This window comes from Miniopterus schreibersii, assembly GCF_964146895.1.
Source record: "Miniopterus schreibersii genome assembly, chromosome: 16".
Lineage (NCBI taxonomy): Eukaryota > Metazoa > Chordata > Mammalia > Chiroptera > Miniopteridae > Miniopterus > Miniopterus schreibersii.
Window position 1 is genome coordinate 44,657,323 of NC_138116.1, and position 21,394 is coordinate 44,678,716.

General features: G+C 56.0%; 1 protein-coding gene across 3 annotated transcripts in view; it reads left to right on the forward strand.

The window, feature by feature from the left end:
• The window catches only part of TOM1L2 (target of myb1 like 2 membrane trafficking protein), a 122,300-nt gene extending 107,175 nt beyond the window's left edge, over nucleotides 1–15,125 (forward strand). Inside the window, exons 13-16 of one of the 3 annotated variants that reach the window (XM_081162923.1) lie at nucleotides 2,315–2,380; nucleotides 8,007–8,066; nucleotides 10,404–10,440; nucleotides 11,469–15,125. In XM_081162923.1, the coding sequence (XP_081019049.1) occupies nucleotides 2,315–2,380; nucleotides 8,007–8,066; nucleotides 10,404–10,440; nucleotides 11,469–11,617 (312 nt within the window). In that variant the 3' untranslated portion in view covers nucleotides 11,618–15,125. The remainder of the gene's footprint in view (nucleotides 1–2,314; nucleotides 2,381–8,006; nucleotides 8,067–10,403; nucleotides 10,441–11,468) is intronic. The other 2 variants (XM_081162924.1, XM_081162925.1) reach the window with 2 other exon arrangements.
• The last annotated feature ends 6,269 nt before the right edge of the window (nucleotides 15,126–21,394 follow it).

A 21,394-nucleotide genomic window follows, 5' to 3' on the forward strand; every position in this document is an offset into this window, starting at 1 on the left:
ACCCAGCCAGCAGACAGCAAGCAGGGGTCCACTCCTAGGAGGTCCAGCTCTAGGATCCTGCTCTTCCACCCCGGTGTCCCTGAGCACTCTGGGCACCGGTCTCCTGTAGCCAGAGTGGGTCTCTCCCCAAATGTTACAGTGCACTGGGGGTGAGCAGTGCTCTGACAGAATAATGACCCTTCTTGAGGAAGGGAAATGCTGATCTGAGTCACAAGTTTGGGGATCGTTTGTAGCAGGCCTAGAGAAGCAGCACCAACCTCCTTAGGAGGCAGCCAGTGGTCAGGATTTGTTTGGGAAGCTGGGGCAGAAGGCGTGGGAGAGCAGTTGGGCGGTGGCTAGGAAAGTGTTCTGGGAAGCTCCTTGTCCGGAAGGACCAGAGTGAAAGGCAGAGAGGTACTTTGAAGTGGAGGATGGTGTTCGTCAGAGCCTCAAATGCACCCTGGTTTCTGTAAGATTTCAGGTCATCACAGGGGAAAGGATTCATGTCTTAATGCTTTTTGCGAGATTGTTCCCCTTTTGCCTAAGAAATGTATGTGCAGTGTGTTAGTGAATGTTTGTTTGTAAGGGTGGGAAGGTCCCCCAGCTAGGCTAGAAAGGGGCAGTGCTCATCTGTCCACCGGATGGGGAGGCCAGTTTCTGGCCTCCTGTAGCCCCGTCCAGATGGACCCAGGAAAGAAGCCGTGCTGCAGCCTGGCCACCTAGTGAAGCTAGCCCCGGGGGAAGGCTCTCCGTTCCTCCTGACTCGGCACTGGCCGCCAGGGGGCACGGAAGAGCCAGCCCAGCTGCCTGGGTCTCTCAGCACCCTGCCTTTCCACAGCAGGGCCGGCAGTGCTACCCAAAGCCCCGAGACCAGACTCCCACCTCTATGCAGTGGCCACGGCTCTGTTTCTCCCATTATTTAGAATGTCCTCCTCCCTAACTCAGGGAGGGCGCTTGGGAGCTGGGCTGAGGGCCACCAGCACACTGCCACGCGAGGATACCCCTCCTGGCCCTCGCTGGCCTGCAGCCGCATCCCTCAACCAGGCTGCCCACTCTGTCTCCAGGGCCCACCGTGTCCATGCCAACTTGTGCCCTACCACACCCGTGCCATTATCAGTGCCCACGCCTGTGTCTGAGGTTAGCACATGTGGCCAGCTCCGCCCTTCACCCTTTGGGGGTGTGCCTCGGACAGTCTCGGTTTCCAAAGGTCTTGATGACTCCAGCATGTTTTCCACATGATGGGAGGCAGATTGCTTTTCATGTTCACTGCTCGATGGGGCAGTACAGGGGAGCAGGGCTCTGTTAGCTCTGGGGGTCTGTGTGTATATCTCTGTGTGTGTCTGTCTGTCTGTGTGTGTATCTCTGTGTGTATGCCTGTTTCTGTGTGTGTGCCTGTTTCTGTGTGTGTGTCTGTTTCTGTGTGTTTGTATATCTGTGTGTGTGTGTGTGTGTGTATCTCTGTGTGTGTGCCTGTTTCTGTGTGTTTGTATATCTGTGTGTGTGTGTGTGTGTATCTGTGTGTGTGTGCCTGTTTCTGTGTGTTTGTATATCTGTGTGTGTGTGTGTGTGTGTATCTGTGTGTGTGCCTGTTTCTGTGTGTTTGTATATCTGTGTGTGTGTGTATGTGTGTGTGTCTTTGTATCTTTGCACTCACACACTGGCTCATGTGCATCTTCAGGCCAGTACTTCGGGTTATATTGTTCCATATACTAAATCACACTGGCCTGGAAATGAAAATTGGGTCAAGGGAGAAATTAAGAGTACAGTAAGGGAGGGGAAGTAAGGGAGGGGAAGATGGTAGCCATCCACAGTGCAACCAAATCAATTTTCTTAACTTTAAATACTTTTACCTTTTCAAAAAAAGGTAATATACCCAAATTTAGAGTTTAAATTAAGAGTTTGGAAAAAGAACACACAGGTAACTGAGAAGGAGGAAAAAGGGAAGAAAAAACAAAAGTAAGTTAGAAAAAAATACAAATGGTCTGTAAAAGCTGGTTCTTTGGTAAGTGGACCCTTTGCCAACCCTGGGAGCCCTAATTGGGAGAAGCGGCCCTGGACGATCTCTGTGGCTCATGGAGATTTTCCAGGTGTCCCGGAATGGTTGGTATGAGTACACGTTACCCTGTTGGGACGCTGGGTTACTAACCTCCTCTTTTCCAGGTAGGTAAGGGGGCCTGGTGGGGGTGGGGGAGCACACATTGGGTCACATGTCCTCACATGACAAATGACCGACCCTGAACCAGGGCTCCTCTGTTTCCATGACATATGCTATTGCTTCTTTATCATGGGTCTTGCTGTGACTTTTCTTTCTGGGACTTTCCTGTCCTCCGCCCAGAAGAGAGTTAAAGGTGGGGACTCTGGCCTGGAGCCCATAGACAGCTGGCTCATAACCCAAGGAATGGTGAGAGGTCACTAGCTGAGCAGAGCTCCTTGTCCACCCCAGCGCTTACCTGTCACCTGCTGAGCCCTTGTGAGTCAGACAGTACAAGGCCATTTGCTCCTTCTGACCCAGTGCCAAATTGTCTCCTCCTGTCTGTACGACCTCCTTGAGCTGCAGACTCCTTGCCCCGGGAAACACCTCCTTTGGTTTTCTGCTGAGGTCTGTGCCCCGGGGCCTTTGGGGTTTGGAGTGTGTTCAGGAGGGAGGGCCCTTCCCTCCTCCTCCCGTCTGGAGCGCACAGCAGTATTCCCTTTTCCAGGATGAGCACAAGTTACTGTGGCTTTTGCTTCTAAGACAATGGACTCAAAGCACCTGACCAGTTGATGAAGCCCCTCCAGCCTGTGAACTTGGCAGTCCTGGGTTGCTGGGCTATACTCTACTACAGTTTAATCTGTATTTGTGCCCATCATGTCCCCCAGAGGGTCTGAGACCTTTTAAAGAAACACACAATCAAACAGAATGAAAAGAAGACAAAGCCAGCAGAGTTTCAGATCATACATGCAGTTAGTTCTTAGGAAGTCAAGCTTTTCTCCAGAAACCTGGGTGGGCCTCTCCTGCCTCACTTGATCAGGTGGCCCTGAGCCTGGTGCATAGAGAAAGGGTGGCCTCAGAGTGAGCCTTTCACCTCAGTGAAAGGCTGCTTGCCTCGGAGTGAGCCTTTCACCTCAGTGAAGCCACAGCCCTCAACAAGCACCTCTAGTATAGAGACCAAGGGCCTTGGGTGCATGTGGTGTGCTGGAGCAGGAGGGGTGCAGAGGCCCTGCCACTGAGGCTGGGGGACAGTGGCCCCGGAGACCATGCCAGGCTGTGGCCAAGGAGGGTGTTCAGGCAGGACCAGCATGCGAGGATGTGGGCTGCCAAGCAGGACCCTCAGACCAGGGGGCAGAGGGTGTCTGCCTGCCACCTGGCTTGGAGCTGGTGACCCTTGCACTGCCATGCTCAGGTGGAACCCAGCTCCCTCCACCTGTCCGCCCAGCAGGCTCTCTGCTTCTGCATGAGACCCACAGCCATTCTTAGAGGTAGGGGCTGCCTGAGCTCTTGTTTGCTTCTTTAGAGATAGCCTGGGGCTCTGTCCCACACATGTGGGTGGCTATCCAGCAGGCTCCTAGAGACCATGTCACCTTCATTGTCCAAATTGGAAGGATCCAGCCATGTGTCCTTGTGCCTTTAATCCTGCAAAAAAAGGATACTGCCCACAAAAGTTACCCTGAGTGTGGCCTTGGCAGCTGGTGGTGGTGCCTGCCTCTGCCCACACAGGCACCCCCAGCTGCCCTGTCTCCTCCTAGAGCTCTAGTCTTTGACTTCCCAGAAACAAGCCCAACTAACAGCTAACCTGGTCTCTCACCTGCCTGACTGCAGTGTTTTTCTTTTAAACGACGTACATTAATTGCTTTGCCTTATTTCTTGCAGTGTAGCACCCTGAGTCTTTCCATGCCTCCCAGGTACAAATTCTTTACTTGGAAACTTTTTGTACTGTTGAGTGAGACCAAAGGGCTCCTAGGCCACTCCCTACGTTGGGGTGGTAGTGGAAGCCAGTAGAGAGGATTCCTCACTTCTCTGGAAATAGCATGCCTGGGCTACAGAAATTGTTCCTGTTGCATTGGAAACCAGACAGTTAGGCTCCCTGTGGGCCGGGGCTGTGGGGAGCAGACCTGGCTCTCCTGGGACTTCAGCACCGAGTTAACACCAGGCTCACTGCCAGTTGAAGAAAACCCTGAGAACTGTCATGGACCAGCCTGCCCAGAGACTGCTGGCGTGTGTGCTGACCCTCCCCAACCTCTCCAGCTTGTGGGCCATTTTCTGGCTCTGACCAGAGAGGAGTGTCACCCATGGCTGGATACAGCCAGGAAGTATCTGGATGTGAGTGAATATTGTCACAAGAACAGAAGTAGGTTAGAAGAAGGAGTCTGCTGCTGCTAAAGCCCAGATTTGGGGTGGGGAGGACCCCAGACACAGCAAATTCAAAGTCATAAAGAGCACTGGCTGTGACTGAGCGAGGACCAGCACCTCTTCCCTTTGGACAGGTGACCCTGCTGCTCCCTAAGCAGAGCTGCCCTGCCTGCAGCCAAGTAAGGATCACCTGACAGCAGACAGCTCACCCACCACTATCTTCCGAATCTGCCACTGGCATCTGAGATGCCAGTTTCTCTTTGGATTCTGAAGATGGGCAGGGGCTCATCTCACCATTGCCTCTGCCATGCCAGCCCCACCCGGCCTGTCCTCAGAGGGGCTAGGCTGAGGCCCTGGTCTTTATTGGAGGGCGCTCTTCCTCCACATCTCCTTTTCCCTTTCTCTCTTCCTCCCCAACTCACACTCTTCTTCAAACCCCTTGGACCAGCCTTCGGCATGGATAATTACCTAAGGAGATGTTAAACCATGACGGGACAGAGCCCCCAGTCTCTCAGGGATAAGCTGGGCCAGCCCTCGTTGGATGGATAACACCGAGGCCTCCCAGGGGCCTGTGACAGTGACACGGTCCAGGGCCCTCTTTGCTAGTCCAGGCGCCTCCTGTCCTCCGTCAGCCTGGGTGGAGCTCCCTGCTCCTCCCTCGCAGTCTCTCCAGCCCTGCCTGGCAGTGCCTACAGGATTGGAAGGGGCTTGACCTTGCTGGGATCCTTACTCCATTGATTTGAGAGGGCAGGAGTGACATAGCTACAGAAACTTTCCTGTCAGCCCACACCTAGTGCCACAGTCATTCACGCCTTGAGGCCAAGTGCCTCTCACACTGAGGGGTCAGTTCCAGTCATTTCTGACATCCTTGGGTTTCTTTCTTTCTGTCTTTAACAACTGGTAGTTAATTTATTAAAAGTTGATTTACGCATCTGCAATGGTGACTTTGCCTCAACTCCTAGCTCCATACTGGTGGAAGCAAACTGCTTAACAACCTCAGAGGGCTGTGCACGTCAGTGAGTCATGGATCCTCGCCCTAAGCCCATCCGAGCCTTGGAGCACCTGGCCCCTGCGTTTCCTTGTGTGATTCCCAGCCTGGTGTGCAGACTGGTGCTTTCGCCTTGACATTCTTTCCCTTTGCATCTCTGGTCAGATCAGCATGCCTTCTCCAGGACTTCATGCTGCGCTGGTTCAAGTCATTCTGATTTGGTGAATCACCAGCTCTGGGTTCCATGGGTGTCTTTCCTGTCCTTTTACCAGCCTGGCTGCAGTGCAGCCTCCTGACTGAGCTCCGCTGCCACTGCCCCTTGCCTCCTCGGCGCCGTCCCTGGGTTTCTAAATGTGAAAACAGACTCGCCAACCTGGAAGTGAAGGGATTCGGAGTCATGAATGGTGAAAGCTAAATACCACCTAGCTTACCCTCTTTCACAGACTGAGGAAACTGAGGCCAGAATTGTCCAAGCCCCTGCCCCCCACTGCAAGCTCAGGCTTCTTAGGAAAGCAGAGGATCTGAAGCTGCTGAGTGAGAAAGTGATTCCAGGGTCAGGGGCCTGGCCCAGCCACAGCAGAGCTCGCCAGCCCAGCTAGGCCATTGGGCTCGCCCAGGGCTTTCTCAGCTTGGCTCTGGGTCCCGCCTGGAGGCTGCCTCCACGTGCACACTGCGTATTTGGAGAAGTCTAGGAGAAGGCAGAAAAGTGTTCCCGTGATCCAGCTTTAGGGGAATTTTTTTAGGGGGTGAGGAGGGTAGAGAAGAGCCCAGCATTCGCTGCAGCAGCTGCTGCTGGGTGTTTTCAGAGAAGCGGCTGACTTCAAGCTTTAGTTCTGAGAACCTGGCGCACCTTCCCAGAGGCCTGGCGTTCTGACTTAGGAGCACCAAGACGATGACCATTGCCCTGCTCTGTCGGAGGGACGTGTCGGCAGAAGTCCTGCCGGCAAGCCTGGGATCAGCAGGTGACACCTGCGTGCCCCCTGCTTGCTTCTCAGTGGGGAAGGTGGGCGCTGCCCTCAGTGCTGTCAGCACATCCACTGGGCATTGGTCCTCCAGAGTGAGAAACACATGTTCTTTGCCCCTAGGAGCCATTTCAGGGTGATTTGAACTCCTTGATATCTTTTCATTCCAACATTCTTAAATCCTTAGTAAGTCAAAGAAATACAATGGAAACAGTCTCACTAATCTGAACAAGGTTGGCTTGAGCCTCTGTGGGAATGTGTGTGGACTGCCCATGCCGGGCCTGGAGTTGGGCGCACGCATGTAAGGCGCTCCAGTTCACCAGAGTGAGGGGTCTGATCCTCACCAGTGAGAGTGCGCGGGACTCGGCCAAGCAGATGCCTGCTCAGTGTGCTCTGGGCCTGCAACGCCCTCGTTCTACTGCGCCCAAACTGCACTGGTGGCAGGCTGCTGCCGCGAGGCGTGGCTGTCACGTTGGGGCTGGGCTGGCCATAGGAAGTCTTTGTTCTCCTTTGTTAAGGTCATGTCATTTCGTAGATTTGCAAACACTGAGACAGGCCTCTTACTGCTTGTTTTAACTTTATTCTTAACCTAGTTTGTCACAGTGGGGTGAAGCCAGCTATGGACTCAGTGCTGCATTTTTTCTAGAAATGGGCTTGTGAGTGAGCCACTGGGTCAGTCATCTCATTTGTCTAGGCTGGGAACCAACGTTTCATTAACGTGACTTCTAGAGGGTTGAAGTTTATCTTTACTTCTTAGGATGTTATATCTGACAGCAACTTAAATAGTTCTAGCCAAATGTATTTTTCAGAACAGTGCCCCCAAGGCCCTTGGCTGGTATCCCTGAGTGAGCACTGCTCAGGCACCCATGAGATGCATCTTCGTTTACTCAGGATCCCAGTCACCCCCGAAAACTGCTCCCCAGATCTCAGTGAACTTCTTGTTTGTCTGCTAAAGCACAGACAACTACTGAGAGCTAGGAAGAAAGGACGTAACAGAGGAAGCCATTGCACTCAGACCTACTCAGTCTCCTAAAGCGACACAGAGGTGACTGAAGCCTCACAGTCCCTTTGGTCCTCAAAGCCTTTGTTTCTGTTGGTGGCGAAAGGTGCCCGCCGCCTGCAGGCCAGGCCACACTGGCCTGTGCTCTCCCCCACTTAGGGATGGACCAGGACACCAGGAAATACCTGCAGTGAGCAACAGAGCCCAGCGGGCTCCCAAGGCTGGCTGCAACCTGCCTGACCGCGGGACTCCTGCTCTGGACATACTGCCACTTGGCCTCCCCAGTGGCATCAGGGACGACTAGTGGCTCATCAAGTCACCCCCCAGAGACTGGGCTCAACAGCAAGTAGGCAGTCCTCCAGTTCTCATCACCAATGTGTTCAAGGTCATCCTGCAGGGCAGTGCATTCCTGAGACTGCAAGGTGCTTTGCAGCTTAGGCTGAGACCCATGACGGGAGGACTGACACCACGGTCAAAAAGTTCTCCATTTCAAGAATGTGTACTGGCGCCCCGCCCCGCTGGTCAGTCCCGCTGCTTAGAACTGGCCGCCGCATCGCTTCCGCGCCTGTCATTCGTGTGGCTGCCCACACCTGCTGTGCCCACGTGGGGTTTTTGTTTGTTTGTTTTTTGCTCTCTGTACGTTCTGGTTTCATTTGGAGGTTGCTTGTGATGATTTACTTTGTTTGGTGTTCTGTCTTCCCTTGCCTGGCTGTGCGGCTGCCTGGCCCACTGCTTGCCCCTCCATAGATCCCCGTTGCGCAGCCCTCTGTCATGGACGACATTGAGGTGTGGCTCAGGACGGACCTGGTGAGACTCGACTTTTCTCTTTCAAGTGTGGGGTGTGGCAAGGACAGGCTTCAGGGACGACCCACGGGATGCCCCCGGGGGGTGGGGGTGGAGGAGGGAAGCAGGGGCAAATGTGGCTCCTGCAGCCACCAGATCCTCACAGCTGGCGACACCTCTGACACAGAGGCTGCGGAGCCAGCTGTGCTGACGCCAGTGCTGAGCACAGCCCCTCGGCCCTGGCCTCCGAGGCAGAGCTGGGACTCAGCTAGCTCTAGCCGGCTCCAGCACATCCCCCCACCCCCACCCCCGTTACGTTTCAGTTCAGGCGTGTGTGTGCTTGGGTTCGTTTGTTTTCTGGGGGTTTTTTTTGGTTTTTCTTTGTGGGGTTTTCTGTTTTTGAGGGGTTTTTGTTCTTTTGTTTTCATTTTCTTTAACTGTGACATATACACAGAGATTAATAGGGTGTTTGGTTTTTCTGTTTGTTTGGGGTAGTTTTTTGTTTGTTTTTTTAAACCTCACCTGAAGATATTTTTTCCATTGATTTTTAGAGAGAGTGGAAAGGGGGGAGGGAGGGGGAGAGAGAGAAACATTAATGTGAGAGAGACACATCGTTGGTTGCCTCCCACATGTGCCCTGACCTCAGGGGCCAGGGATCGAATCTGCAACCCAGGTATGTGCCCTTCACTGGGAATCAAACCCACGACCCTTCGGTGTGTAGGTCGACACTCTAACCACTGAGCCACACCAGCCAGGGCCAGTTGATTTTTATTTTAAATCCACTGTCACCCTGGCCAGGTGGCTTGGCTGGTTGGAGCATCGACCCATGCACCGAAAGATTGCTGGTTCGATTCCCAGTCAGGGCACATACCTTGGTTGTGGGTTCAGTCCCTGGAGGGGGTATGTAGGAGGGGCAACTGCTTGATGTTTCTTTCTCCCCCTCTCCCCCTTCCCCTTTCTCTAAAATCAGTAAAACATAATCTTGGGTGAGGATTTAAAAAAGGAAAAATCCACTATATCTCCCTTCCCCAGTATCTTCTGGTATCTTGGATCCAAGAGAACACCTGCCCCAGAGACCATTGTCTCCATCCCAGAGACAGGGCAGAAAGATGAGACATTATGCATCTGCCAGTGGCGGCAGGTCCTGAGGAAGGAGGCGTCGGTGGCCAGCCCTCCCTCTATTCCTTACAAAGCACCTTTACCTCAGTAGCCTGTCCTAGAGGCAGGGTGGAGGTTGTTGGCTAGAGATGGATGAAGAAATGGACTCTGGGAGGGGAAGAGGCTTAGCCAAGGTCATTGGCTGAGGCTGGTTGGATTCTTCCCCAGACCTGGAGACACCTCATCTCTTGCTCCTCGCTGTCTCCTCCTCAGGGGCCTTGCTGGTGGAGTGTGGAAGTTATTTAACAGGGTCAGCCTCGCTGGGTGTGGTCTACCGATGTGGCCCCTCCCACAAGGGGATAGCAGACCTGAGATAGGGCTTCCCACTGCTCTGGGCCACCTCCTTGGGAGGCCAGGCTTCCCAAAGACACCCCTGGCCACCCAGGTGCCATGCCTCACAAAGGGGACCCCAAGGTCCAGAAAGGGGAGCAAGAGACTGCAGAGCAGGTCAAGGCAGAGCCAAGAAAGAAGCTGGTCTCCTGGCTCAGCCCAGGGCCACCTCCACTTCCCATCCCACTCTCCTCCTTGGCACTGTCTGTGTAGTGAGTTCCATGTGATTGCCGAGTTCTCCAAACAAAAGCAGGTCTGATCCACTCTCATATTAAGAGGTCACACAGCCTCCAGGGCTCCTCAGGACTGGCAGCAGGTGATGGAATCCGGCCCACAGGAGAAGGCTGGCGCAGCTCCTAGGCAGCCTCCAGCCGGACAGGGCTCCCTTGCCAAGTACTGCCTGGTGCCAGGCTCTGCGCCGTGGGCTTCATGGCTCTGACTGTCCCAGGCCTCGGATGGTTCCCAGCTGTTGGCATGAACAGCGACTCCCCAGAACCAACCTGCAGCTGGCTAAGAAGGAACGCTGAGTGGAAGAGCTCCTAAGGGTCCCTGGGTGCGCCTCGGGCTCCCACTCCTGTGGCCTCTCCAGGAGAGATGGGCAGGCTCAGCCCAGAGAGCCAGCTTGCATCTGTTTTTGGATTCTTCCTTTGGGCGCTCCTGGAGGGTCAAAACCTAGAACCTATTCAAGCGGGTTAATTTTTGCTTTTTAAAAACAATTGAGATAAACAGTATTTTGCTATTGCAGAACTCTGGGAAGGAGAAGTGGGAAGTTTTGCTCGGACTGTCATGGGCAGTGATGTCCCGGGGTGGCTGCTGGTGGGTGAGGTGGCAAGGCTGGTAGAGCCCTAATGCTGTTCTCTGCTCCTCCCACAGAAGGGCGATGACCTGGAGGAGGGCGTCACAAGTGAAGGTATGGCCTGGCCTGTGGCTTTACAGCATCCCCCGCCCCCGTTTGCTGCTCTCTCCCTGGGCTCTGGGGGTGCACAGGGGCTGGCACCCCTACCACCTTGGAGCCTCTGCTGCTGGAGCACCTTCTGTACCTGGCCTAGGCTGGGCCCCTGGGCCGGGGCTCCTTGCCTCCCTCCCACCTAGGCCTCATGCTGATGAGGGACCTCAGAAAGAGCACATGACTATTAGAGGGTCACGGAGCTCATGAGTAGTAGGTTCATACTGCCTTTCAGGTCAGCATGAGCCCAAGCTGGTGCTCTTAACCAGTCTGCCCACTTCAGATGCTCAGTCCAGCACAGGCAGGGCATGGGCATGCAGTCTACAGGGTACACAGGGGCCTCTCCAGGCCTGGTGCCCTGTGACCTCACTTCTGGGGGACTAGCTATACAGGTCCTATGGGGAAGTTCCCAGCATGGTCCCCTCACCCCTCTCCCTCTCTCACCCCCCTTCCCCTTCCATCCTGCCTCCTGGACCTCCCCTCTGGTCTACCAGCCTTTACTCTGCACAGCCTCCTCCCTCAGCCAGACCATCTGGTCAGACCCCCTCAGGCATAGAACCTTGCTCTGGGGAGGTGGGGTGCTCACTGCCAAGGTTCAGCAGGACTGCCCCTCCTCTCTCCCTGCCCTGCTTCCAGTGCTGGTCAGGAGGGGGGCAGCTGCAGGTTGGATGGGACAGAATTACGACTGTCAACATCACCCCTCCCGCCCCCCAGGCTTCCTGCTTGTCCTGGAGGCAGCAGAGGAGGGATTGAGGACAGGTCCCCAAGCAACAGAACACCAGATGCACCCCTGGCTCTGGCTTGTGTGCCCCTTGTCACTCTGCTCTTTCGCTGGCAGGTGGCCCAGGCCAGTGTAGCCAGGGTGAGGACTCATGCTGGGGTGACCCTGTGGGCACAAGTGAGTGGGGTGCAGGTAGGACATGGCTGTTTGAGCCTTAATGTGGGCCTGGCCCCCCACCAATCCTGGCTTCTGCCCTGGTTTTGTATTGCAGAGTTTGATAAATTCCTTGAAGAAAGAGCCAGAGCTGCTGAAATGGTTCCCAGCCTCCCCTCACCCCCAGCAGAGGCCCCCACCCCAATCTCAAACCCCTCCGGCCGGAAGAAGCCAGAGCGCTCAGACGATGCCCTCTTCGCCCTGTGAGCTGTTATGTGGTTTGGCTCCCCAGATGGCAAGTCACTTCTCGACTCCACCCCCTCCCTACCAGGCACTGGCCTCTCCTCCCATCCCCAGCCCCCACTCAGTCCTCAGTCCTCAGTCCTCAGTCCTGTGCTGCTGTGTCTCCATGGAAATGCCACTGTGTCTGTTCCCAGGCCTCCCGCTAGTCAGGACAGCTTTGGCCACCTTCTCTCTGGGTGGTGGGACAGTGTCGCTGCAGCCAGAGGCCCCTCACCCTCACCCCGCCCCACCCACCACAGGCTCTCTCTGCCCATGTTTCCTCTCAGGAGGATCGGGCAGTAGGGCCCAGCCTCAGGCAAGGCAGTCCCCTTGGGACCGTTTCCTGAGCAGACACTTGGGTTGTCTCTCTGGTCACCTTCATCACTCAGCAGGGGAGCCTGGGACCAAAGGGCCCCTCATGGAACCACACACTGGGGGGGAGAGAGCCAGGGGTGCTGGGAGGGCAGCACGCAGCCAACGGACAGTGGCCACGGGCATGCTGGCAGCTGCTGCAGACGACACTACCCGAAACCAAGTGGCAGCCCCCACATGTGCCTCACTTTTCCTCACACAGTGGCCGTCTGTGGAGGGGCCTGCATGGAGGTGTTGCTCTGGCTTGCTTGGGCAAGCTTGCGGGTTTGGAGCATGCTATGCTTGGGGCCATGGCCTGGCCTATGGCAGCCTCTGTGCCTCTGACCCCAGGGCCCAGTACAGACAGCTTTGTGGTCTCCCAGACTCCAATGCCTGATGGCCAGAGCAACGCTGAGGTCCCTGCACTGCTCCTGGGCAAGGCCTTGACCTTCACAGACTGTTCCGACATCCTGACCTCCCCCCACCCTAGACCCCCAGGCCACAGATTTGTATTCTCCAAGCTAACCAAGAAGGCTGACAGAGCCTGGGGCTGAGCAGCAGAGGGGTGTGGGGTGGAGGGGCAACACCTGCTCCCATCCTGAGTCCTCTCTGTGTGTCTTCCTGGCTGTGGAGCACGTACTCAGGGCTCAGCCCAAGCCAGGTGCAGCCTCACCCACGCCTGTGCTGCTGTCACCCAGAAAATGGCTTTGCACCATCCCTTATCCCTGGGGCGAGGTCTGTGTCAGCAGGCACTGCCAGGTGTTAGGGTCCACCTTTCCCACCTGCACTGAGTGGAGAGGCTGGGCTGACACAGGTGGAGACTGTGCTGCAGGCTCTAACCAGCCAGGGGCCATGCTGAGCACCAGCAGGAACAGTTCTGGTGGAGAGCATGGCCCGCACCCTGGAGCCCATGCCCTGTCTAGCACCACCTCAGCTTCCTCCAGAAAGGAGGCTTTGGGATCTGGCTGGGGGGCCCATCTGGCAGGACCAGCTGGAGATGTCATACTCCAGTTCCTCAGAGGACACCCAGGAAGCTCCTCGGAGCTTGGCCAGACTGATTATCCTGCCCTGCCATCTCTGGCAGCACAGGCAACGCCTCTGCTCCCCCTGAACAGCCCAGCCAGCACTCACCTCTCTCAACACTTCCTGAGGGCAGAGCCCTTAAGGCTAGCCTGGATGCTAAGACAGCTGATGTTTACTGGATTGACGTGAGCTGCAGAGAAGGTGGCTGGGGTGGCCATTGTACCCAGCAGCCCCAGCTAGTGTCCCTTGCCCTTTGGTGCAGTCTAAAGGATTGTCTGTTAAAGCCAGGGGCTCTCATTTGCCAGTTTGCCAGCCCGTGGTGGTGGGCAGCTGGCCTCGGGTGGCCAACCCTGCAGGAGCACCACGGCTGCTGTCCTGCATCCTCTGAGGGCAGAGCCAGCCTCCCCATCCTGTGAGAGGAAGTCCCCACAAGACCAGGGGTCTGAGGGCCTGAAAGGAGAGCAGGTTGCTGGTGGCAAGTGAAGCTGAAGTGCACCTGCCCCAGGGACCCCAGCAAAGCCGCCTCTCATCCCCATGGTCCAGAGCTGCCCCCAGCTCCAGCTAGGCAGCAGGTGGTGGTGGATCCTGCCAGCTGGCAGGAAGGCATTGGCCATGCAGAGAAGTATCACCTGCCTTCCCACCTGGAGCCACCCTCCTGTTCACATAGCACGTGCAGAGGCAGCTGCCCCTAGCTTGAGGCTGAGGTGACGCTTGAGGCCTGCACAGGAAGCAAGTATAGGTCCCGTGCCCTTGAGGGGGTGCAGCTCAGCCCTTCCTGTCCTGAGGCCACAGGCACCCTTCCATGGCAGCAGAGCCCTGGTAGGAGAGCTGCCCAGAGCCTGCCCCCTGGAGAGGGAGACCCTGGTGAGCCACCAGCCTCACCACAAGTGTTAGAAATCAGACAGTATGTACTTAATTACACTAAATTATTTCTGGGAGTCCTTATAAGCACTAATTATACCTGATTATAGGTTAAAATATTTATTTTGTCAAAACATTTTCTTGGGGGTGTGTATAACCTTTTCTGTGTTCATTGCGCTGAGATGTGAAGAGGAACCATCCCTCCTGCCTACCTCCTTGGCAGTGGGTGGCAGTGTGGCCAGGGCCCTGCCCCAGAGCAGTTCCTGCTGGGCTCCCCAGGCTCCGAGCAGACGCCAGGTCTTATCAGCATGCCTGGGCCAGAGGGAAGGCGGCCCTTCACCTTCCTCTGTGGCAGCGATGTGCTGCCTGTCCTGGACCTGCCTCTGCTCACTGCCCTTCCCTTCCTCACCCAGGGGTCCAAAGCAAGAGGCCTGGGAGGTGGGGGGCCTGTACCATCACTCACCTCCACACCCCCACCCCCAAAGGCTGCACAAGGGTTCTGGGTGGCCCGATAGGGGCAGGCGCTCGGGCTCCTCCAGCATCACTAAGGCACCCACACTCCCGTTCCTCCTCTTCCTTCCTGCCAACATCCCCCAGTTAGCCTCCACACAAACAATGCTTCTCAGTCCAGCCCAGCCTTCTGGATGATTCCAGGGTGCTGTGGGCCAGCTGGGGGAAAGCACTGTGGGGGAGGAGGCTGTGCTCTGTCTGGGCTCAAGCCTGCCCACTGCGAGCCTTGCCACCACCTCCTGTTAGAACTTGGCTTCTCTCCTGTCCACCCAAATGGGGAACAGCCAGAAGATACTCCCTCTGGTGCCTGCCTCTCCCTGTGCCCATCTGCAGCCTTTCTTTCCATGGAGGTCTAAGCCAGTCTTCCCTGAGTGCCACGCCTGCTCTGACACTCAGGCGGCGGCATGTCACTGCTTCTCTCTATACCTCCAGGCTGTCCTGGAGAAAGGGGAATGGATATTTATTTCCTAAAGTTTGCAATTCATGTGTGAGGGTTCTCAGGATTACTGGAGACTGTTGAGAAAAGGAGTGTGTTGAGTTTGCTGTCCAGTCGTCCCAGAAGTCTGGTGTCCTGTCAGTGTTGTGCATTTCTGCAGCAGAGCCGGGTCTGGAGGGCAGGGCAGTGCTCTCAAGGCTCAGGTGTCACCAGCGCATCCACCCACCCTGGCTCTCCTTCCAGATAGTGTCTCTCAACTTCGGGTTCTTGCATGTAAAATATTCCACAATAAACAAGTAAATGGTTCCCATATGATCTCTGTGAAGTTGGCTGTGACTGCCCAAGGGCTGGCAGGATCTGACCACCTGTGTTCTTTAAGCAGGGGCTGCCACAGGGCCCTGGTGGCGGGAGCACCGGTGGTGGCAGCTGTAAACCACCCACCACAGCCTGCCTGAGAGCTCTATACTGGGGCTGTTGTCCTGCCTCACCCTGGGTCCCAGTGTTGGGAGGCACTCATTCCCACCCAGAGTATCCGACACCTTGAGCAAACAGGCCCAAGAGCCACCTCAGCGCCCCTCCGCTGGGCTTCCCAAACTTGGCAGGGCCTTCAAACCTTCTACATGCCAGGTGCGCAGTTTGAGAGCTGCTGCTCCAAGCATCCCCTTCAGTAGCTCCACTGAGATGTCATTTACAGCACAGTTCAATCGTTTAAGGGACACAGTTCAGTGCATTCCAGTATGTTCACAGAGCTGCGCAACCATCACCACAATCAACTTTAATCACTCCCTACTCTAGCAGTCACTCCTACCTCCCCCACTTCCATCCCTCTCTCCCTTTTAAAAATGCTTCTCTCCTGTGCTGGGAGCTGGGCACCAGGTGGTGGTCTTCCAGGAAGCAGGTCTCTCAGCAGGCCCTTGAGGGGTGGGCTATGGAAGCCGTGTGGTGCCTGCCCCTTCTCTGAGTGGCCTTGGGAAGCTGGGAGCCCTTTAATCCCTTCACCTCCAGGGGTTCAAAGATGGACCTCAAATGGGGTAGACTCATCAAATAGCCAGGTAAACCTGGAATAAATGCAGAGACATCTGCTCAACCTCTCGTGTGCAGGTAAAGAAATGTCTGGAAAAAGCCATACACTTCCCTATGGCCACACAGGGATCATCAGCAGAACCAACACTCAAGCCCAGGCTTTAGGCCTCCCAGGGAAGATACCATCTTCATGAACAGCAGGGGAGGCCTCCCCCCCCCTCCCCCGAATGCCAGCCCTTCTGGGAGGGCAGCAGGAGGGGGCTGTGATGGGGCCACAGTGAGACAGCCAACATCCCAGGCCAGAAGTGGCAGCACCCAGCTCCCTTCAGCCAGTTGCCTCCCTGGGCTCAAGGGGATTGCAGAGACCCTACCTATTTCTAGCCAGTCAGAGTGGGACGGAGGCCCCCATGCCGGGGGAGTATGGGAGTGGGACTCAAAAGTGGAGGCCAGCCATCCCGTCCCTGCAAACAGAAGGCGTGGACCCTGAGCCCATTCTCTGCCCTGCATGATATACTGCAGACGCCAAGAGAGGCCTGAGCTGTGTCTCTGTCATATGGAGAGGGGGTGGCCCTGAGAAACCCCCATGGACTTGCCAGGACGTCTGGTCCACTTGTGCTTCCAGCCCCTGTTCCTGAGAGCCTGTTGTGGGCCAGGTCAGTGCTGGAGGAAAGGGGCTGCTGGGCTCTGGCTCTTGGGGAGCTGGCAGCTTGGCTCAGTTCCCAGAATCGAGGGTACTGCAGCCAGGAAGCCCTGGAGCCCCTCTGGGGCCTGCGGGAAGGGAGGCTCTGGGCAAGCAGCCCAGCTGTTGCTGTTGCAGTAGGCAGCCAGCCACGGGTGAGGGAGGGAAATCATGCAACTCTGACCCAACTGACCAGGTTCCTGGGATGACTGCAAGAGCCCTAGTGGGCACTTGCCAAGATGCATTTTCCCAATACATTAACAGCTGTTCCTTAAAAGGAGAGGTTCTGTGGAGAAAAAGTTTAGGAAATGCTGTAGTAAAGTTAAAGCAGTGTCAGGACCTCTCTGTCCAAGATAAGAGTAATTTGTAGCCCAAACCCTTTAGATGTCGCATATTGGAACTTCTTTTGCTTGTGGCAGAAAGAGGTTTGATTTAATCAGAAAGGAATTTACTGGCATATGTAACTGAAAAGGTCAGGTAGTTCAGCGTCAGGTACAGCTGGATATGGGTGCTTGGGGATTTGGCAGGAATCTGCCTCTGTGTTTGGCTCTGCTTCCTCCGGGTGGGCTCTTCCCTATGGTGGACTGAGGCTGCTGCAGTTCCAGCCTGATCTTCTACTGGTTGGGAGAGGGTGACTTTCCCAGTAGTTTCAGCAGAAGTCCCAGAACCCAGCCTGAAACCCAGACTGAGCAGAGAGAGGGTGAAGTCTGGGGAGGCACTGACAATACACGGTCATCCCACTGTGGGTGGAGAGGGCCAGGAGTGGCACACGTAAGGATCTCTGAATCCTGAGGGGGTGGAGTGGGGGAACCAGAGGCCTTAAATAGGCATGAGTGACCCAGTAATTCCAGTTTATTTCAGAGGGGCTCCTGCCGGTTCTTGCTGGGTGGTCCTTAGAGGGCTCTGGCCAGGCCCTCCAAGCCCCAGTCCTCAGCATCCCAGGGAGGAAAACCTCTGCTCTCTGCACTAGGGAGTCAGTGGATGTTTTTGGAAAGTAAGTGGACTCCTCTTTCTGTGGCCGTCACCTCTCCACCCCCATGCCCACTCTACGAGCACCCTGCCCGGGATGCAGCTTTCAGTGAACAAGTCAGTGCCCCTCTCAGATCTTTACTCTCCTGATCTGTGAAAGGGGATCATGGGTGCTAAATCCATGCCCTACAGGGGCCTTTTTATTACACTTATTTATAATGAGAGAAGTGGCTGGGTGTGAGACACAGGGACTGAGGGGCTATGGGAAAGCTCACAGTCCTGGTTGGCTAAAAGGGCACCCAGTTATGGAGTCCAGTGTTGCTCAGCAGTCCCATTTTTAAAGACTAGCCAGAATCTAGCCTTCTGGTGAAATCTACATTGGACAATTAAGTCAAAATTAGGACCCATGTACAGTTGGATTTGGCCTGCAGGGGTTCGATGATGCCTGGGGTCCTCATTCACTCTCCCTGCCACCAAATCAACCCACCCCATTCTGTGACACCCTCAGTGTACAGGCTGGCCTCTCCCCAAGTAGTCAGCCCCCCCGGGGACAGATGTCTCCCTTCATTCATCATGTCTGTGAGCCTTGCTCCTCTGAAGACTTCAGGGTTCAACCAGCTCTTTGTGGAGGGTCTATTGAGTGACTCATGATTTGCCTGACAATGACCAAAAAAGGCAGAGAGAGCTAGGAGTAACCTGCCCAGTGCCCGACAAGGCCAATCTGGAGTGAGAATAGGGTCACCTAGGACCAGAATCAGCCATGTCAACAGCCACGTTGTTCAGATGGAAAAGGGAGGGGCGGGGAAACCCAGGGCTCTGTGCTGACCCGGTGCTGCATGGTCCCCTCAGCTGTAACCTGGGCAGGTCTGCTTAGCTACTGCAGAAGTGAAGTATAAACAGGGGCAGGCAGGGTGGCAGGGGCCTCCAGGAGTACAGAGGAGTCTCAGTAGCCTCTTAGGCAATGCCCAGGGTGGCCAAGCCAAGCCTTCTTGTGCACTGCCTGCCCCTCCACCCATAGTGGCCATGGCTTGGAACGAGTGGCCTTAGCAGAGGCTCTGTTCTGGACACCTGCCCCAAATGGTTTGAAACCCACAGAAGATGCCTCTGTTTCTAAGATGCTCAGAGATGCCTGGGGAAGAAAGGGGGAAGATGTGACCCCCTATTTCACAGCAAAACCGAGGTCATGCAGGGAGGGGCCAGGCTTTTTGACTACAGTCCGGAGGGCTGGAGGCCTTGGGGCAGGGGTTGGGGCTGCCTGGGTGAGTCCTGCCCTGGTGTCCTGGACACACCTGGCTGGCGGCAATCCCCGCCAGGTGTCAAGCCTGGAGGCCCTGCTGAGAAAGCAGGCCCAACTGGCCCCAGACCCTGCGAGCCAGCACCATGGCCCCTCCCCAACCCCCAGGTGGAATAGAAGAAAGGCACATGACCCAGGGCCTGGCTCCTAGGAGTTTCTTGCTGACGCCATGTCACCCCACTCCGGGCAGGGAGCCCATTGGCTGTGCCAGGGCCTTCCGGGCGAGGCTTGTCTGGCTCTGTGCCCCAACTCCCCCTGGGTCTCCAGTGGCTGCCCTGCCCCAGCCTACTGGGTGACAAGTCAGACTCTGACATGCTCAAGGGCAACAGGGCTGTGAAGTTGGGAAGGATAACAGCCCAGCCCTCCTATGACTGCTGGGAGGACTGAGTGGGTTAATATGGGTAAGCACTCAGTGACTGTAGCCACTGCAGACAGTGGTAGCCCTTTGAGGCACGCCAGGACAGGGGTCCACCACTATGGCTTGTGCCACTCAGTGCCCTGGTACCCATTACTTGTATGAGCTCAGCTTTCCCAGACAAGAAGGGCCTGGGGCGCTTGCTTGGGGGGGTCTCAGGAACTTTGAAGGGGAGGAGCTACCTCAAAGGGAAGCATGCTTCCCCCAAGAACAGCAGCTCCCAGCCCTGGCTTTCACCTTGAGGACTGCCCTGGTAACCTCCGGCTGTGGAGTGAAGTTTTGTATTTTTGGTGGCAAAGATTTAACATTTCCCTGCCCACCCCCTGAATATGCCACATATGCAAAGAGTCTTCCGCCAGGCTTCAGTTTCAGCTGGTGTTTCTTGTCTGGCTTCAGGTCTGTTGACCTTGCCTTACCCTCTTTCCCCTAACTCTTGCAGTTAGGGCATGCATATTTATCGAGCTGTGCTCTTTACATATGTGGTAAACTCATTTAAAGAACAGTGAGGCAGGTCTGTTGTGATAGTGACTACAACACACCCTACCTGCCTCTGCAGAGTGACTGTAGGAGGGATTATTCTCATTTTAGCTGAGACCCAGAAAGATGAAGTGGTTCCAGGTCACAAAGTAAGTAAGTGAAAAACCACTAGCTTCCTGACTTTGAAGAAAGTGGTCTTTAGGCTCACTCGGCAGCCCTTCCTCTCCCCATTCCTCTCCCTGGGAAGGGCTGCTAGAATTTTCAGGGAAGTCACCAGATGGCAAAAGCCTCTTGGAGGGCCAGGCGCTGGGTGGGTTCCTGGGCAGGGCCACTTCAGGAGGGGAGGTGTGGCTTGGAGTCCCCCGTGGCTCCTGGCCACCCATTCTGGGTAATTTTCCACAGTAGCCACCTCCGGAAGGGGAACAAAGAGAGCTGGGTATCCAGGCTGAGCCTCACGAACTTGGGTCTTCAAGGCCTCTCTTGGCCGGGGGCACCCCCTTCTAAAGTATGCCACTAATTTTACTCCATCAGAGGATGTGGCCAGACAGGCTAAATCTAGAATCTGAGCAAGACAGTATTTGGGATGACATGACTCACTGAGGTCAGGGGCAAAGAGGGACTGGGGTTCCAGAACTCTCATAAGTCTCCTTGGCTGCCCTCCACCAAGGGTACCTTTCTCTGCTTGCATACCTCCAGGGACAGGGAGCTCACTGTTTTTTCATTTTCAGATACCTGTTCTGGTTTATTTCAATCCACTTCATTGGAATCCCTCCCCTGCCATTTAGCTCTTTTCCAATCCACAGGGCCTAGGGTTGTCTCCAGCCCTCTCCCCAGCCAAGCTGCCTTCTGGGACCCTGCCCCAGCCTGTTATCCGGAGCAACCTGGCTCAGGTTTAATGCACAGTCTGCCTCTTTCTCATGGCCCCATCCTGGCTGCTCCCAGGGACAAGCACCAAGTTTGGAGCCAGATAGCCCTGGGGCCCAAGCTGTTGCTGTGCCTGAGTAGCTGTGTGACTTTGGGTAAGTTGGATCCTTAGAACTCTCTGGGTCTTCCTGTCCTTCTCGGTACTGAGGTCAGCCCACCTTAAGGGCCTGGACTGGGCCAGCTGGCCCCCAAGCCCTTCTGCCATCCCACAGCTGGATCTGGGAGGAAAGCAGATGAAGTCAGGACTGAAGTTTTCAGCTTCTTCCAGTCTCCCCTCGGGCCACCCCGCCTCAGGAGGCCCAGCTGACCTGAGGAGACTGAGGAGCAGGCTGGTCTCACGGGCCCAGCCCCTCACGTCATCACTAACATCCCGACCAACCTGTGCAGGGGCGTCAGGAGGCAGCCAAGGCACAGAGTGGCGATGTAGCCGGCCTGCGGCCACACAGCAAGAGCTAAGTTGCACGTGCCTGTCTTGTTCGAAAGAGCGAAATCTGGGAGGTGAATTTGTCGGGACACCCCATCCTCCCCGAGTCCAGAGACTTCGGAGCCGGGCCAGCCCCGGGCTTCCCGGCCCCTTTGCTTGGTGCTGTAGAAACTGGGGCGCGGGGGGACTTGGCCGGCCCGAGCTCCCCAGCAGCCGCCCAGAGGCAGCTCTGCGCGGGACCAGCGAAAAGCGGGGGCTGGAGGGGCGCGGGCGGAGGGTGGCTCCTGGGCAGGCCCCGAGCTGGGTGCCCGCTCCCGCCGGGGGGGCGGGGCTACGCGGGAGGCCCCGCCCCGCCCCGCCCGACCTCGCCGAGCGG